The sequence below is a fragment of the Mesoplodon bidens genome (genome assembly GCF_964165515.1).
Source record: "Mesoplodon bidens genome assembly, chromosome: 12".
Taxonomy (NCBI): Eukaryota; Metazoa; Chordata; class Mammalia; order Artiodactyla; family Ziphiidae; genus Mesoplodon; species Mesoplodon bidens.
In genome coordinates this window covers 65,635,823-65,654,814 of record NC_138168.1, presented here as the reverse complement: position 1 = coordinate 65,654,814, position 18,992 = coordinate 65,635,823, and the positions used below count along the sequence as shown (strand labels likewise).

General features: G+C 37.7%; 1 protein-coding gene across 4 annotated transcripts in view; it reads left to right on the top strand.

Moving 5' to 3' along the window:
* Positions 1–15,159, top strand: part of HBS1L (HBS1 like translational GTPase) — an 83,514-nt gene extending 68,355 nt beyond the window's left edge. For all 4 annotated transcript variants that reach the window (XM_081250813.1, XM_081250812.1, XM_081250816.1 and 1 more), the window contains 6 exons: positions 1,489–1,593; positions 4,671–4,761; positions 5,187–5,295; positions 9,580–9,680; positions 12,489–12,633; positions 14,632–15,159. In XM_081250813.1, coding sequence (XP_081106939.1) covers positions 1,489–1,593; positions 4,671–4,761; positions 5,187–5,295; positions 9,580–9,680; positions 12,489–12,633; positions 14,632–14,643 — 563 coding nt within the window. In that variant the 3' untranslated portion in view covers positions 14,644–15,159. The remainder of the gene's footprint in view (positions 1–1,488; positions 1,594–4,670; positions 4,762–5,186; positions 5,296–9,579; positions 9,681–12,488; positions 12,634–14,631) is intronic.
* Positions 15,160–18,992: the final 3,833 nt, after the last annotated feature.

The window sequence follows — 18,992 nt, the reverse complement described above, 5'->3', positions numbered from 1 at the left end:
CTGGCTTCTGCCTGCATTGCTTGCCTCAATCTCAGTTCCCACTGAGGTTATCAAATGACCTCTTGGTTGCCAACGTCAGTGCACATTGTTCAGTTCTATCTTACTTCCATCTTACTTGAATTTGGCAATACTTCTGAGGCTCGTAGCCACATCCACCTTGAAACTTTTCCCCCTTGGTTTCTGTGACCGACTTTCTCCTGCTCTTCTGTTCCTTTCACCTCTCTGTATCTTCTCTGTGGGCTCCTCTTTCTCTGTCCCTTGACTCGTGTTCTGTCACTTCAGTCCTCTTCTTATTCTACATGCTCCCTTTGGACCGACATCCATGATTTCATCTATCTCCTGCGTCTTGATGCCTCACAAATCTCCAACCCAGACCTGTTCTCACTCTGCAGATACATCTGCTAACTGCTGCTGGGCATCTCCACAGGGCGTGTGCTCCCAGGGTACCATTCTCATGGGTTTGGTGTGATTGGTGCCCCCTTGAATGCCTCTTCTCCATCTGTATGTCTTGCAGATACTTCAAATTCACCAAGGCTAAAATGGATCTTGTTCTTTAATTTCCTATCTCACAGTTAATGCACATCTCAGATTTTTCTGTTTTTGCCATTATCCCCCACTTACCTTATCACCCTAAATCTGTCATACCTTATTCTCAAATTCTTGAGTTTCTTCCCTTTCTGTAGTCCATGTATGCATTTCAGTCAACCTCCCCATCTCTCTGACACAGAAACACCATCATGTCACTTTTCCATTCACAATTCTTTTCTGGTTTCCCATTACTTAACTGAGGATGAAATTCAAGCCCTAAGTGTGATTTATGAGGCCCCGTTATTATTTGTCCCATGTCTATCTCTTTTGCCTCCTGTCTTGCCCTTTCCCTCATTATTCCAAATGGTCCCCATATAAGTTCCATATAAATGACGCATGGGCCTTAGCACGTCCCACATTTGGTTATGACTGTGCCTTTGCACATGCACACAAACTATCTGGTAAACTCCTGTTCCTTCTTCTAAGTGCCTCGCTAAAGTGTAGTCGTTCCCCATCATCATGGATTCTTTGATGAACCTTGTTTTTTTTCCATTGCACATTATAAATAACATTCGTCTCAGGACAGTGTAATTGTTTTTGCTTTTCTCTTCACTAGTGTAAACTCCTTGTAGGTAGGGGCTTATATTTTCATCTTTTATTCCCAGAGTTTAGCACTGTGCCTGGTACTTAGAAAGTATTCAATAAATTTCATTTCAATAAAATTGAAAAAGGAATGAATTCCTACTTTTTCTAACATAAATATTTTTATTTATAAGAAAATCAAGAGTAGAATGTGGTGTGTCATATTTAGTAGATATATTAAAAATTCTGAAATGATCATTGCTTAATGTTCATTGAACTAGTTTTATATAACTACTAGGGAACTTAGTATAGCTAGCAGTATTAAACATAGATGATATTGTTATGTGAACCATTATAAAATTTTGGCATGTTCTGCAGATCAAGGATCTGGATTTTGTGTAACTGGTAAAATTGAAGCTGGTTATATCCAAACTGGTGACCGACTACTAGCGATGCCTCCTAATGAAACTTGTACTGCAAAAGGTATTCCTCTGCAAGATTCTTTTGTTAAATAACCCTTAAGTTGAGACAGCAGATTTTTAAAAGTAGTTTAGTTATTAACTCCAGAGTAACTAACCTCTTACTGAAATTGTAACTGACTGTCAAAATGATACTAACTGTTGAAGTTAAAAATGTGAAAACATTAAACGATTTTTTTCTGTTGTGACTGTGTGTGTATAAATGTACATATAACATTCTAACTGTGGTAGCATTTTTTTTTTTTTGACGTTGATTCTAGAAGCCTGGCTAGGATTGAACCAGATGTATAGACACCTGTCAGATACATTTAAAATAGTATTCAGTAGCAAAAATTAAGTCTGGCATCCTGGCACTAAATAGTCAATGACAAAGCAGAGTGCTATAGTCTGTTGTTTTGAAATGTGTATTTCAGAATTACTATAAGTTAACAACCTAGATCATGTTTATACCAAAAGAAATTTTTTACAGGAAGACTTAAGAAAATAAGATGCAAATGGAGAGAATCCTAATGTTGAAAAGAGAAATTGAGCTAGTTTTAAGTGCCGCAATTATTGCTTTTGCATGTATATGACCTTTCATAATAGCTTATAACTGTTTCTATCTTCTGATCATTTGACCTTACATGTATACATGTTCTTCTTTTTTGAATTCTGCTTAAAAGTTTATAATTCTGCACTTACCTTATTCTAGCTTCCAACTAAACTTCTGACTTCAACATAAAACTGAAGATCTGTTTTATACTATAAAGTAAACTTGCAAACAAAAGGTCTGTGGAAAATGATTCTTTTTAAAAAAGTGTATATTATTTTTATCAAACAAAATTTTCTTGATCTCTAAGCAAGTAGAAAGAAAAAGGTTAAATGGAAATAACTTTGGCTTTCATTCCCTTCTTCATCTTTAAATTTAGGTTAAATTTTCTCTGCTGTTGTTTCTTAAAGTGATCAAGAGCTGCAATACTATTGAAATACGAATTTCTTTATATGTTAAAGACCTTTTTGAGAATAAGAAATTTTTTTTAATATAATCAGACATGAATTAAAACCATGATCCTAAACCATGGTCATAGACCTTACAGATTGGCTCCTTTGTGAGCTCCAAAATCATAATTTGGTCACCTCTGAAAGTTCTGTGTTCTTTCCCTCTTTCTTTCCTGTCCCTACCCTACCAGAAAAACTCCAGCCACTTACCTTTAACCCAGTGGTTCTTAAAGGGAAGCCATATGAGAAGCACTGCTTCACTCCTTGAGAGCCACCCTTCTAACCCAACTTGGAGATTCTCAGTCCTCAATTTCTAACCCTAATGCTTTTGGTTGATTTACTTGATGGTTTAATGCATGCTTCCATCTGAACACTTTAGGTGCTTCTGTGGCTCACTAACCAGTAGTGTCCTAAAAAAGGGAACTGACTAAATCTGCTACCAACAAGTGGAAATTCTAAATTACATTTTCACTTGATTAACATATAAGTTCATAGGATGTTAAAAAAGAACTTCTTTCTCCAATGAAGAAAGTGCTTAAGAAGATAAATATCACATGTAGGACAGTGTAACATGTTTGGGGGAAGGAAGTCAGATTATATATTATCTTCAGAAAATTTTATATTGTTAATTAAACTTCTAGTATGAAAGCTCTTAAATCCTAAGCTAAAGGCAATCTCTAGTCTATGTAAGTAGCTAGCTCCTGACTTCAATTCCGCATTTCATACCAAAACTCAGATATGGTCATTTTAAATTTACATGTAAAAACTAAATTTAATTAGTTGGAAATTTGACAAACATTTTTAAATATCATAATTGTTAACGTTTTTAGAGTCAGGAACCTCTTTGATACCTTCATGAAAGTATGGCCCCTCTTCTCAGATTAACTCAGATGTGCACCTACATGAAACTTTGAATAAAACTTTAGGTTGTCTCAGAGCCCTTAAAGTTCTCCTTGAACTCCCAAAGAGTCTCAAAGAAACTCACTTAAGAGTATGCTACATGGAAAAAATAAGTATTTTCAGGAAGAGATGGGTGAATTGTAATTTACTAAAAACATGTCAATCAAGAACTGTTCCCCAGTTGTTGGTCTACATACTGTCTTCATCATAAGACTCAAGTTCCTATAGAAAGGAACTTGCCCCACAGAATCAGAAAATATGAGAAACCTTTTAAAAGCCTTTATTCAAATACCTGAGTTTTATTGCCCTTTGCAATTATACTCTAGGATTTTCCCTAGGTAATAAAGGTAGCAATAGCTGGGATCATTTTTAAATTAAATTTTCTTACACTATTAATCTCCTCCTTTTCATAAAACTATTTAGCATTGTGCCTCTGTCTCTCTGGGAAGCAGTTCTTTTTTTTTTTTTTTTTTTTGTGGTATGCGGGCCTCTCACTGTTGTGGCCTCTCCCGCTGCGGAGCACAGGCTCCGGACGCGCCCGCTCAGCGGCCATGGCTCACAGGCCCATCCGCTCCGTGGCATGTGGGATCCTCCCAGACCGGGGCATGAACCCGTGTCCCCTGCATCAGCAGGCGGACTCTCAACCACTGCGCCACCAGGGAAGCCCCGGAAGCAGTTCTTTTGAGTCAGGAATAATGAAGGGGCTTGCCGAGGGTACCATCTGACTGAGTACCGATGCCCTGTGGGTTACTCAGAGATTGTTTACGTGGTTGTCTAATTAGAGCGAAGCTTAAATACTACTAGACATCTTCCCCAGTCTCATCTATTATGTCTTGAAAATAACTGGGACTGTACTATTATGCCTATATCCATTAATATAAGAGAAATATTAGAATGGGGCCTATTTAATGAATATACGAGTCGTGTACATGAGTTTAAAAAATCTTGCTTAAATAAGTAGAAATCAGCCTTTTATGGACAAATACAAGTCACTTTATGTTTAGGGTGGTGGTCCAGAGGAGTCAAGTCTAGACGAAGTGTGTTTTCCTCAATGCTTACAGTTAACACTTCTCAATCTCAATCCATTCATATTGAAAATGATGAGTAGTGACTGATGAGGCACAAATCAGCCAAACTCCCTTGGTTGTTATGGTTTGATATTGAGGTGTTTCACTGTATGCTTTGGTTCTTACTCATTTCCAGGAATCACTCTGCATGATGAACCTGTCGACTGGGCAGCAGCGGGCGATCATGTTAGTCTTACGTTGGTTGGGATGGATGTCATCAAAATCAAGTGAGTGAGAAAATGAGTTTAAGCGACCATTGTTTTGGATGTAGGACCTCAAAACGCGTAAATTTGCAATTCACCAGCTCAAATGAGAGAATGAGTGTTAATTCTGAATCTCATTTGGCCAAAAATAGGCACTTGTGGAAGTGTAAGAATGATAAGCAGAACCTACTAAAATTTAAATTAATATGCGTCAACGTGTGTACCTGACATGTTCTTTGAGGGAAAACTGTAATGTATGAAAATGACATAAGGTTAATAATGGTGTAAAGCCATGCTTTAACCCAAAAGGGACTATTTAGAAAAAGTCCCTAATTTACTGGATTGTTTTACCTTGTTAATGGTTTTAAAGGTTTCCTATTGGATGTGTATTTAATTATCCCCCCAACTACCTGCTCTCCTTTTTTGTTTTTGTTTTGTTGTTGTTACAGTGTTGGCTGCATATTTTGTGGCCCCAAAGAACCCATTAAGGTTTGCACTCGTTTCAGAGCCCGAATCCTCATCTTTAATATTGAAATTCCTATCACTAAAGGATTTCCTGTAAGTTTCAAAATGTTTGTTACTGTTTTTATAAATTCAATATAACTTTATCCTAAAAAGTAGTAACTCTCTTTATAAGTGATGATGCTATTGTTATTTTCAACTAACATTTGTATTACTCTCATTCAGAAAAACATGAAATTGGAATTTGAAAATCATCTTTATTTTGATCCTTAAGTCTGGGGATGTTTTTTTCAAAAAGGCATTGAGAAGAAATTTCATAATCAATAGGATACAAACTGATGATAATAAAAAAATCATTTAGGGAAAATGGTAGATACTTTTTTGCTGAGTTCCAAATGTTACTTCTTAGATTGGGTCTTTCTGTTTTTTTTTTTTTTATAATAAGCTTATTTGTAGTTTTTCTGATTATAAAAGTAATACATTGTTATGGAAAATTTTGGAAAACACACAAAAAATAAAAATGATAAGAAAATTCTGTGACTTCCCTGGGACGCAGCAGTTAAGAATCCGCCTGCCAATGCAGGGGACACGGGTTCGAGCCCTGGTCCAGGAAGATCCCACATGCCACAGAGCAACTAAGTCTGTGCGCCACAACTACTGAGCCTGCGCTCTAGAGCCCTCGAGCCACAACTGCTGAAGCCCGTGCACCCAAGAGCCCGTGCTCCGCAACAAGAGAGGCCACCACAATGAGAAGCCTGTGCACTGCAACGAAGAGTAGCCCCCATTCTCCACAAGTAGAGAAAGCACACGCACACCAAAAGACCCAACACAGCCAAAAATAAATAAATAAATGAATTTAAAAAATCATATTTAACATCTTATTAAAAAAATCTTCTATAATTGTGGAACCTATAATTATCTATTCTTTACATTTCAGAGTATTTTTTTGTGTACATTGGTATCTATGGGTATATTTTGGGGATGCTTGACCTAGGTAAACTTTAATTACGCTGAAGCTGTGAGGTTGGTTTGCAGGTTATCATTGACTAGCACCATTTGAACATACACATTTATGGGAAGAGGGGGATTTTATACTATACTGTTACTTATCCAGAAAAGATACTACTGTGAATAGCACGAATTCCTTGTTTTATGTGTAAATTTTTTTTCAGCTATTTGGGGCCATACTCTGTTTATAGTTTGGAACCTTGCTTTTGCCATTTAACTAATGGACATTTTCCCCATTAGACTTATTTTTCTTTTCTTGATCAGCTTATTATATAGTACAGGTTCTGCATGAGAATCAAAAATGTTTCTCGGTGGAATTAAATGGCTTGCCTTTAAAAATATAAACAGATCATTTTCTCCATTTGATGCATCTTTGAAATAAAAGTAAGGCAGTAATAGTAATAGACCTTTAAACTTTATTTAAATTAGTGATAGTATTTTAAAGACTGGGAATAAATTTATTTAGCTCATTTAAATTTATTTTATACCTCTGCACCTTTATTTGAGATAATCATGTGCTTTGCTTATAATTCTTTATAATTATTTCTATGTAAACTTGATCCTATAAAATTATATTTATAAAATAGTGTTTAAGTATTTTAGTTTTATAATTATATTCCATTTCTCCCATATGCTAAAAAAGGGGAGGGGCAAAAGCTTCTGTCCAAAGAAACAATTATTGTTGCAAATACTTCTTTTAAGTTTTAAAATTCATGTGTTGATAAGCAAGAAATTGCTATGAACGAATGGCACTCATTCTTAGAAAGCAGTATGTCCAATGGAGAGAAACTGAAGAGGTTGGTTACTGTGTTTTTACTCATGCGGCAATAATTTTTGCCAATGGAGAGGTGGAGAGGTCAGGAGGTTGGTAGTTACTTTGAATAGTAATACCGTCTTCCTGTGTACTGTAGTTTCTTTTATGAATTAAAAGTTTTTCAGTGCTGCTTTATGAGATTCTACTTGCTTATGTTGATTCACGAATACCAGGATGAAATTTGTTTCAGAAAAAAACGATCACGTTTTGTCATTTAGTCCACTCTCTGTGGGAAGAAACTTTCACAATTTTAAAAAATTTAACCAAGGAGAGGCTTCCTAAGCAATTAAATTTCACTATTTAGGGACTAGTTCCTTAATACATAAATATTTTTGTTTCCCTTAGTTTATATGGTAAACTGTCTATATATTTAAGAAGAAAAAAAAAGAAGAATGGGTTAGACTTTAACTAAATTCATGTTTTGATTTTGATTTATTGTGATAAACTATTTGTAACAGAAAATTTACCATTTTACCCATTTTTAAGTGTACAGTTCAGTGGCCTTAAGTACATTCACCTTGTGCAACCATCACCACCTCCCACCTCCAGAACTTTTTCCTTATCCCAAACTCTGTACCCATTAAACAATAACTCCCCCTATCACGCTTTCCCCCTATCCTCTGGTAACCACAGTTCTACTTTGTTTCTCTATGAATTTGCCTATTCTGCGTCCCTCATATAAGTGAATCATGCAATATTTGTCCTTTTGTGTCTGACTTATATAAACTTAACATAATGTTTTTGAGGTTCATCCATGTTATAACATGTATCAGAATTTCATTTCTTTTTAAAACCGAATAATATTCCATTGTAAGTATTTACCACATTTTATTTATCCATTCATCCGTTGATGGATGTTTGGGTTGTTTCTGTCTTTCGGCAGATGTAAATGATGCTTCTGTGAACACTGGCATACAAGTATCTGTTTGAACCCCTGCTTTCAATTCTTCCGGGTATATATCTCAGAGTAGAATTGCTTGATTGTATGGAAATTCTGTGTTTAACTTTTGAGGAACCACTAAACTGTTTTCCACAGCAGCTGCACCATTTTTACATTCCCACCAGCAGTACGCAAGGGTTCGAATTTCTCCTCTTCCTTGTTATTTTCCTTTCTTGTGTGTGTGGGTGTTGGGGGGGTGATTTTTGTTTGTTTGTTTGTTTATAATAGGCATACTGATGAGTGTGAAGGGGTGTATCATTGTGGTTTGTTTTTTTTTTTTTTTTTGCGGTACGCGGGCCTCTCACTGTTGTGGCCTCTCCCGTTGCGGAGCACAGGCTCCGGACGCGCAGGCTCAGCGGCCATGGCTCACGGGCCCAGCCGCTCTGCGGCATGTGGGATCTTCCCGGACCGGGGCACAAACCCGTGTCCCCTGCATCGGCAGGCGGACACTCAACCACTGCGCCACCAGGGAAGCCCCATCATTGTGGTTTTGATTTGCATTTCCCTAAGGACTAGTGATGTTGAGCATCTTTTCATTTCTTTATGTATTTTGGGTTTTAATTCCTTATCAGTGTATGATTTGCAAATATCTTCTTCCATGCTGTGGGTTGTCTTTTTACTCTTAAGTGTCCTTTGATGTACAAAAGATTTACATTTTGATGAAGTCCAGTTTATCTACATTTTCTTTTGTTGCCTTTACTTTCGGTGTCATATCCAAGAAGTCATTGCCAGATTCAACATTAAGAAGATTTCCCACTCTGTTTTCTTCTAAGAGTTTCATAGTTTTAGTCCTTTTGTTTAGGTCTTTGATCCATTTTGAGTTAATTTTTGTATATGGTGTAAGATTCTTTTGCATGTAGATATCTAATTTTCCCAGCACCGTTTGTTGAAAAGACTGTTCTCTCCCTATTGAGTGGTCTTGGCACCCTTATTGCTGCTTAACCTATTTGATGTTCATTTCCTTACATATAAAACGTGAACAGTAATAGTTAATATATAAGGCCATCAGTTAACTTCATTCAGGTTTACCATGTGTTAGGCACCACTTTAAAATAACATTATCTGGTTTTCCTCATTTAGTGACGAGAGACCTGATGCTGGGGATATTGGGGGGAAAACGGTAATTACAGGATTTGCCCCAGATCACACAACTAGAATGTGTAAAGTTAGGATTTGAACTCAGGTCTGCCTGACTTCAAAGCCTGTCTAAACTCCCATATAATATTTTACTCTCATTATCCAGCAATGAATACAGTTCATTACTGCTGAATATCATGCGATTCCCCTTCCCTCATTTTTATGGTGAAACAATTAACATTTGTTGAACATCTGCGGTACCAGACACGGTCTCTGCTGTTTAGTTCTCATCATAATCCTGTAAGGAAGGTTATGTAATTTACTCAAGTTTACACAGGTGGTGGAGGAGAAATTGGAACTGCTTCCCATGACCTTTTCCCCTAGTGAGTTAAGGGACAACCTGATTGGAGTGGTGGGACTTAGGGGAAGCAGCTGGAGATCCTGCAACTCCAGGCAGTAGTGCTGAGGCTAACGTGATTCAGTGTGAGTGCCAGAGATGCTGCAGCAAACGGCTTTGTAGTGTTACAATTTTTTGTTTTAGGTGCTGTTACACTACCAAACCGTCAGTGAACCTGCTGTTGTTAAACGACTGATTAGCGTCTTGAACAAAAGCACTGGTGAAGTCACAAAGAAAAAGCCTAAGTAAGTGTTTTAATGCATAAATAATAAACACAATTTAAGCACATTCCTTACAGATTAATTCATTTGTATAATATTTCTCTTTGTGATAAGTGAAGTCTGTTTTTACTTGTTCCAGAAATCATTCTTTTAAAGGACTAGATGAAAACACAAAAATATTTAAGCTCCTGTTTAGGTAGGAATGCTAGATATAATTTCAGTTATATATGATGGTGATGGGTGTGAATTGTAAATAGAAATGTAAATATAAGTTTATATGTAAGTATCAAGCCCTAGATACTGATGATGTAAAAATGAAGGCATTTAAAAAAATCAGTCCTACATTTTTGAAGATGAATTTGATTTATGCCTAGCCACTTGTCCCAAATTCCAGTTGATTGTGCGTCTTAACTTTCTTGTCACCCCCTCATGGGAATCATGCCCTATGCTAAGAATACCTCAGGAAGAGAGTGAACTAAACACTTTTTTCCCACCTGGAAAGTACTTTTGTTTTCTGCGTGAAGTCCACCTGGTGCCTAGGCTGAGGTGGTCACCACATGTTGGTCCCCTCTGCTTACCATTAACATCTAGGTCTAGGTGTGGACAGTTCCCCCTTGGCTGGGATAGGCACGGGATTTTTCAGAGGAGGTGCTTCCTGAGAATCTTGAGTTTCTTACTCTAATTCAACTAAAGGTTGACCACAGTTTGGTTTGGCTGCTTCACCTTTGGGGTTTTCCTCACTTCAGCCCTATGGGGAATCCCACCCAAAATCCCCTTTTTTTTCAGTCCTGGGGTGTTCCTCCTCATTTGCACCTGTGTAAGAGGCCAAGGTGGTTAGAGGGTTAATTTAGGATTGGCTGCACGTAGAAGAAAGAATCGTCACACTGTTCTAAACCCATGCCTGTTTCTCCATTAGTTAGAAAAAAGAGGCTACTTCACCTCTCTTTTAAAGATAGTTCTTTATTTTTAACCTGAGTCTTTAGCTTCTAGCATGAGTGTCTGCCATAATGTACTGAGAAGTGTGATAGAACTAATGGCTGATGTTTCTTGAGGACCACTATTTTCTAGGCTCTGTCATAAGTGCTTTCACATGGTTTCCATTCTCAGCAACCATATGAAGCAGGTACTATTATGTTTCCCATGTTTCAAATGAGGAAGCTGAGGCTTAGAGAGATTGTATAACATGTTTGAGATCACAAAGCTAGCAAGTGGCAGGCCCAGGATTCTAATCTAGTTAGCTGGGTCACATAAATTCTTTTGGCAGATACACTGCCGGGCGTGGGGTGGATGGATGGTGGGGGGTGGCCGCGTGGCGCGGGGGGATCGGCTCGGTGCTTTGTGGCCACCTGGAGGGGTGGGATGGGGAGGGTGGGAGGGAGGGAGACGCAGGAGGGAGGGGATGTGGGAACAGATGTATATGTATGACTGGTTCACTTTGTTGTAAAACAGAGACTAATATAAAAAAAAAGTAGGTTTGTGGTTATGTTTATAGAAAGATTCCTTGTCCTTTAGAGATACATATTGCAGTATTTTCAGATGAAAAAAAATGTTTTCCTTAAAAAAAAAAAATTCTTTTGGCAGGAGCCAGGCTCTGACTTGGAAAATTCTTAATCTGACATTGGCTCATCAGATGTAATCCTGAATTTTACCCTCCCTGCTCCTGCTGCAGATTCTAGCTCAATGATGCTAATTCTAGGTTTTAATATATTCTCATGCTAGTTTTTCCTGTCACCGTATTTGTAGCTTTGTCCTTTTATTTTGCACCAACACCATTTGGCCTTTCCCCTTTGTTTCCATTCCTGGCACATTGTAGACTCGATTGCTTTTTATGGGATGGAATCAAACTTTCTAGAACCAAACTTAATGCAAACTATGAGTATATTAGATGTTCTCCTTCCTAAGGAATGGGACCTTAAGCTGAAATTGCCCAAAACCAATATTTAGAATTTTGGGAATACTTTTTTTTAGAACCCTTGGCTTATTCTATCTGTCTGTCCCTGAATTAATCTTTCAGAAGGGGAGTTTATGAATGCTGTTCTCTATCCTTCTAGAACACATCAAAATTGAATTAGAGAACATTTCAGAATGTCCCCTTTGGGTTCTCCCTCTTTCAGTAAGTCTGGTGGGGCCCGTGCACAAGGATTCTTGGTTGTTTTGCTTATTTGTGTGAAGCTGTTTGCAATCAGGCCTGTGCCTCATCTCCCTTCATTTCCTATAAACATCATACTGTGGAAGAATCTTACATGATTTTATCCTGAACGTCTGTTAAAGAACCACTCTTCCTATGTGAGAAAAGAGAGAGGAGGAAGGGAGAGAGAGATCTAGGGTAGTGTGTTGGCACTAGGAGATTATCCTCTTTAAAGATAACTTTTTAACACATAGTCTACCAATTAGGATTTTACTATGGAAGACATAGGACATTGCATTCCTTTCTTAAAATGCAACCGCATCACTTTCTTTCATTTCATGAGGGAATGAAAGGGAAGACTTTGGTGGAGGGCTCTTGAGTATTTTAGATTATAGTGTCCTTCAAAGGATAGAGTTCAATTTGGAGGATTGTTTAAAAAATACACACACACACACACACACACACACACACTCATGCACACACGAACTAGCTAATATGTCTTAAATCTAGAATTACTCCTCTCATTTCTTTCAACTAACCCCCCCCAAATTCAAAGGCATATATTTTCATTTTAAGAAAATCCCTTTTTACTTTTTAAGTTTTTGAAAAACTAAGTTGATGTGTAGTTGGAATGTGAAATATTTTTCAGGTTTTAATTACATTTCTTTACCTTTATTAGATTTCCATTTTATTTTTCGTGATAGATTGTTGACCAAAGGCCAGAATGCATTGGTGGAGCTACAGACACAAAGACCAGTGGCTCTTGAGCTGTACAAAGACTTTAAAGAGCTGGGGAGATTCATGCTGCGCTACAGTGGTTCTACCATAGCTGCTGGTGTAGTCACCGAGGTATTTTAAAGTGACTGATTATGTGTCCGTGGTTATTATGTCTTTTTCTACTTTCTTGTTAAAATTTTACTTATTTATTTTATTTTTTGGCTGCGTTGGGTCTTTGTTTCTGCGCACGGGCTTTCTCTAGTTGTGGCGAGCGGGGGCTACTCTTCGTTGCGGTGCGCGGGCTTCTCATCGCAGTGGCTTCTCTTGTTGCGGAGCACAGGCTGTATGTGCATGGGCTTCAGTAGTTGTGGCTCGCGGACTCGAGTGCAGGCTCAGTAGTTGTGGCACACGGGCTTAGTTGCTCCGCGGCATGTGCGATCTTCCTGGACCAGGGATCGAACCCGTGTCCCCTGCATTGGTAGGCGGATTCTTAACCACTGTGCCACCAGGGAGGCCCTCTTTTTCTACTTTTTAAGAATGATTACTGAGATTTTATGGCTTAACGGGAGTGCAGTTATATTAGAACAACATTTTAAAATTTTATTAAAGATTAAAAGAATGTTGGGAAGAAAATGTTTCATCTTAGATCTTCTCATAACGAGACTTCCAAACTGTCTTCTCCACCAGTAATATTGCTCAAAATTAAAGGAAATCCATTGAAAAATACATCTGTATGCAGTCCAGATCATCTGTATGCAGTCCAAATCATGAGAATAGACTTATTATAAGAGTCAAATGAATTGGGGGTAGTGGTTTTGTTTAACAAAGTGCCCTCATTACATTTTCTTTTTTTAGTAACTGGTTCTCAGTTCATTCCTTCAGAAAGTTCAGTTAATATATCAGTAATGTTTCTGAAACATTAATATATAATGTAAGGTACAGTTGAGTTTTGGAGAAAATAGCCAGAAATGAACCAGAATTTCAGTGATTTAAATTTTCTTCCACACTATCATGATTAATATAGATCTTATGAATACATGCATGCCTTATTTGATTGCACTTCACAGATACTGCGTTCTACAAAATGAAGGTTTGTGGCAACCTTGCATTGAGCAAGTCTCTAGGCACCATTTTCCCAACAGCATTTGCTCACTTCATGTCTCTGTTTCACACTTTGGTAATTCTTGCAGTATTTCAGACTTTTACATTATTATTATATCTGTTATGGCGATCTGTGATCAGTAATCTTTGATGTTACTCCTACAAAAAGGTTATGACTCACTGAAGGCTCAGATGATGGTTAGCCTTTTTTAGCAATAAAGTATTTTTAAGTTAAGGTATGTACACTGTTTTCTTAGACATAATGCTATTGCACTCTTAATAGACTATAGTATAGTGTAAACATAACTTTTCTATCCACTGGAAAACCAAAAAATTCCTATGACTTGCTTTATTGCGATTCTCACTTTATCGAGGTGGCCTGGAACGGAACCCACAATATCTCCGAGGTATGCATGTATTTTTAAAAGGGGCTTCATTACTTCATATGCTTGTTTTCTGCATAAAAATTACTCAGTTCATTTAACTGGATGGATACTTTGGACATAGGGCTTTAGGTTGCATCAAAATTCAGTTATACGTGTACCATGTAAAAGGCTCTGGAGTTAAACTTAAGTCTAAGTCTGAGTTACTGCTCCACTAATTCCTAGCTGCAGAAGAACAACATTTGTCCTGTAATTTATCCATCTGTGAAAATGGAGTAATAGAATCTACCTTCTGGAGTTGTGAAATGAAATGGTCTGCATAAAGCACTTGGCACAGTGATTGCATTTAGAAAGCATTCAGTAAATGTTACCTAATATCAGCAGCAGCAGCATCACATTTAACTATCAAAACATTCTTTATAAAAGAGCATTCTAAAAATAAGATGCAGTCTCTTGTGGAAAATAATGGAGAGATTATAGAAAATCTCAAATAACAAGACTAGGGAAGGAAAAAAGTTGCAGGAAAAACAAAAAAGTTTCACCTGATGTAATGATTACTCCACTGCCATTTTTTCCTTTTGTTGTTGTTGTTCATATAATGTGATTGGTTAAATTATAGCAAATGCTTTTTTTTTTTCTTTTACAGATAAAAGGCTGATGGGTCAGAATTTCTACTATGTTTCTAAACACAATGAGATAGTTAACCTCCGTGTTTTGAAAGAATCCAGTTATTCAGTTAAAGCAACAATGTGCAATTGATATTTTTTTAAATGAGAGAGAAAATTCAAGCTATAATCAGCTGCAAAGAAGTATCATTCACCACTCCTACAAAAATTTTAAGTTGCCAACTGGCAAAGAAAGGCAAATATTGCACTTTCATTTAAAAAAATAGCTTTTCCTTTGAAATGTTACTAATGGATTTACCTTGCTTAGACTTACGGAAGTTATCAGAAATATGTGTTAGAAGACATTGAATCATCATGACGTGAACTCTACTTCCAGCCAAATCACAAAACCTTTACAGTTTTCTCTTTTCATTTCAACTTACAACACACATTTTTAAGGAAGAATAACTAAAATGGGTTATTGAGGTAGTTAATATTTGACCTGAGCAGTTTTTTAGTTAACTGTAGGAAAAGATTTGTTGAAGGTTAATAAAGGTATTTTGTGTTGAGCAGTGAGTGTTCTTCCTTCAACAAACAACCATTTAGAACTGCTTAGTTTGCAGTTATTGGAAATTGTTCCTTTGGTAACCAAGGTATTATTTAAGGTGTAAAGCCAGCTAATAAAATGCCTTAGTGTGAGCATAACAACAAAATGTGTTGTGTTTCTTCGATGTTTATGAGATTCTAAGTAGGACCTGGGTTTTATGGGATCTTTTTCACCTGAGGGTTTCCCCACTCTTTCACGTGAGTTCTTGCTTTTTATCCTAATAGCAGATCAAATTTAATCTCATCCATTTCTAACCGTAACTTAATTTCATTTTTCCCATTCTCACTTTTATAATTACATGTATGATGACTTTATCTCATATTCCTTGTAGACTGTAAGTCCCCTATGAGTAAGAGTCATGTTTTTCTTTAAAGTTTCAAGGAACTCCAAGGTATATTTAGTTAACAGGTATTTGTTGAGCTCCCTCCTGGGTACGTACCATTGCTTTCGAGTGGATTTTGTCCTCAGCTGAGGCTGGGACTGTGTTCTCATGGACCATATGATACAATTTTTTTTTAAATTTATTTATTTATTTATTTATTTTTGGCTGTGTTGGGTCTTCGTTTCTGTGCGAGGGCTTTCTCTAGTTGCGGCAAGTGGGGGCCACTCTTCATCGCGGTGCGCGGGCCTCTCACTATTGCGGCCTCTCTTGTTGCGGAGCAGGGGCTCCAGATGCGCAGGCTCTGTAGTTGTGGCTCACGCGCCCAGTTGCTCCGCGGCATGTGGTATCTTCCCAGACCAGGGCTCAAACCTGTGTCCCCTGCAATGGCAGGCAGATTCTCAACCACTGCGCCACCAGGGAAGCCCTGATACAGTTTTTTTATATTGGGAAATGGTGTGATTTATATATTGATGGCTTACCATATTCAACCGCATTTCTTCTTAATTGAAGAATAACATCCATATGGTAAAGTGTACAGAACATGAATGTGCTGCTTGGTGGACGATCACAAGGTGAACACATTTCTTTACTAAAAAGTATATGTGTAGCTGTTATTTGAGAGTAAACTTGCTAAGGCAAAAAAGTGTTTTATTTATATTAGTCAGAAATTTAACAGGTACAACTGACAGAAACCTAATTTAAAGGGACTTAAGCAAAAAAGAAAGACCTGCAGTAGCCCTGACTTTCAGCTGGTCTTGCTCGAGTCACAGTGTCAGGCAAGGACTAATCTGTACTCTGCCTTCTCCAGTGTTGGTTTTGCCCTCAGACTCCATACGGAACCCCCTGCGATTCCACACATAGATCCTCAGACCCTCCATCAAGGGCAAGGACAGGCTAAAAGAACATGTCTTTTCCAGAAGTCCTAGAAACATCTCACCATGGACTATAACTGAGTTTAATTTCTTTCCTTGGGGCATCCTTTAGTTGTGATGTGAATATCACCCAAAGTGCATAGCTGAGAATTATGGAAGGGTTGGAAGGAAATTCAGGATGCTATGAAGAAGGGGAAATGGATTAGGGGTGGGGGGAGGGGGGTGGGATGCAAAAACAAGAAACATCCACTCTGTATAGCATACAAGGTCATGATAGCATTAAGAATTTTAAATACAAATTTAGCGTAAAACAAATAGTAGCAGCAGTAGTAAAAATGCGTTTATTTCTTCCTTCCTAAATTGTGATAGAGTGATCTTTTTATTTACATTATGTTTACAATTGATTGTTGTTGAGGGGTGGTAATATTAAGAGAACCCACTGTGGGAGGTTGGGGTTAAGTGACAGGGTGTCCGGCGAGCACGCCCAAGCTTGGGTTTGGTCTGAAATCCTCCCCCTGACACTTACCATACTAAATAGTACATCCATTTTGGGTCACTGTGCTTCAGGTACTTCTTGTCTCTGCTTCTTCCTATTTATGGTCACGCTGTTTCTTTACACAAGTGGCTTTGTCCTCTTATGGTGACTCTTCATGGGTCTCCACTGGATCAATTGCCTCTATGGTAACATGCCTTCAAAAAATTTCAGGTCCATGTTTGGACTTGTTAATGTTTTTCCACACGTTCGTTATTTATGACAATATTTGAATTTTAGAAACTCAAATATTGGTTTAGAAAACAATTTCTGGACATAGTTTTTTTTCTCCCATAAATATGCAGATCAGTAATAATTTTAACTATTGTTAAAATGTAATCATTCCCTCTAGAAAATCTGGAAAATACAGAAAAGTAAAGAATAAAACTCACCCATAGTAATATTGCCTAAATATCAATATTACTGCCGCTAACATATTGGTGTATTTCTTTTCTGTCTCTAGGGCATATTTTTTCTTGGAGTTGTGATCATTAGTCAAGCTCTTTTCATTTTATAATGTAATCAAGATTTTTTGATAGAAATATTAGTAGCTTTTTAAAAATGATGTAAAAATATAAAATTAGAAACCTAGATATATTGGAATTAGGATTATACAGCTAATTTTTAAAAACGCTTCTAGATAAGAAGGCTCAATAAAAACTCCTGGGTCATTATTTTCCAACTTCCCTCTAAAATAGTCACAGAAATATGTAAATAGGAAAACATTCCTTCCTTCAACCCTAATGCGAGTCTGCCATATCCATGCACAGAGGGAGCTCTGGAGCGCCCGTCGTCATGGGGCTGACAGTTCAGCCAGGCACCGTTCTCAGCACTACAAACTACAAATGAGAATTAACAGTGTGAAGGCATTCAGGAGGAATGCACCCTAAAGACAACATTAGAAGGGGGCTAGGTGAGGAGGGGGGACCATTAATACTGAAGTAAGATTGTAATACTTCTATAAAAGAGTCTCTTGAGTTAAACTAATTCAACCCGTAAGCCACAATCTCCTACCAATTCAGAATTAGTGGAGGCAGGGGGCGCAGGTTTTGCCTGGGCAAAATCATCCAACAGGGCAGCTTTTAGCCTTCAAAGTAGCAGCATCAAGATCCCACCAACAGTAAAAACCATTCTTTAGAACCTACCCACCTCCAGTAAGAAGAAGCACGTCAGTGAGAATCTTAACAGTGGGGCACAAGCCAGCAGAACCCCACATTGACGTGAGGTATGGGTACAAGTGCCAAGATGAGGAAAGCCCAGCAATAACCCTAGTTGAAGACACCTAAAGTCCTTCTTAGCTTTAGAATCTTGCCAGCAGAGCAAAAGTAGAACGGATCAAGTGATTTACAACCTGGTTCTTTGAAAATGCCAAAGATATTCAAGGTTTTTAAAAGGAAAAAAATATATGAACACACTAGGGGTGAGATGAACCATGTAACTATGTGATAATGATTCATTAGAACACTGTGGAACACTGGGTTCTGCTCCTGTGTACCAGCTCATTGCTGTTTTCTCAGGGAACCCCCGGCCTCTGACTAGTGTAAAGAAAATGGGTTACTATGTGCTTCAGTGGGACCTTGTCTCTCTCCTTGGAATATTTTCGTGGGTGCAATTTTATATTGACTTGTATGATTAATTTATGTTCTCCTTCTGCTGAAATGTAAGTCCCAAGAGGGAAGAGACCTCTTCTGTTTTGCTTCTGATTCTTTTTCAGCAGTTGGTGTAGTCCTTCACACATGCAATTGTTAGTGAAAGAATTAACACTGGTGGTGGCATTATGGAGGATTTTCATTTCTTTACATCTGTATTGTCAGAAAATTATAAGCTTTTATTTCTATAAAAAATTATAATGCTGTGTGTGAAGGGGCTGTTTTTTTTGGGGGGGGGGCTGTTTTTTAAAGTGAAGGAAAGGGAAAACTTGTTAGAAGCAAACTTTAAAACTGCTTCTGTCTGTCCTCTTGTCTGGTGAACCTCAGCTCTAATTTGGAGTCTTTCTTGAGCTGGGGTGA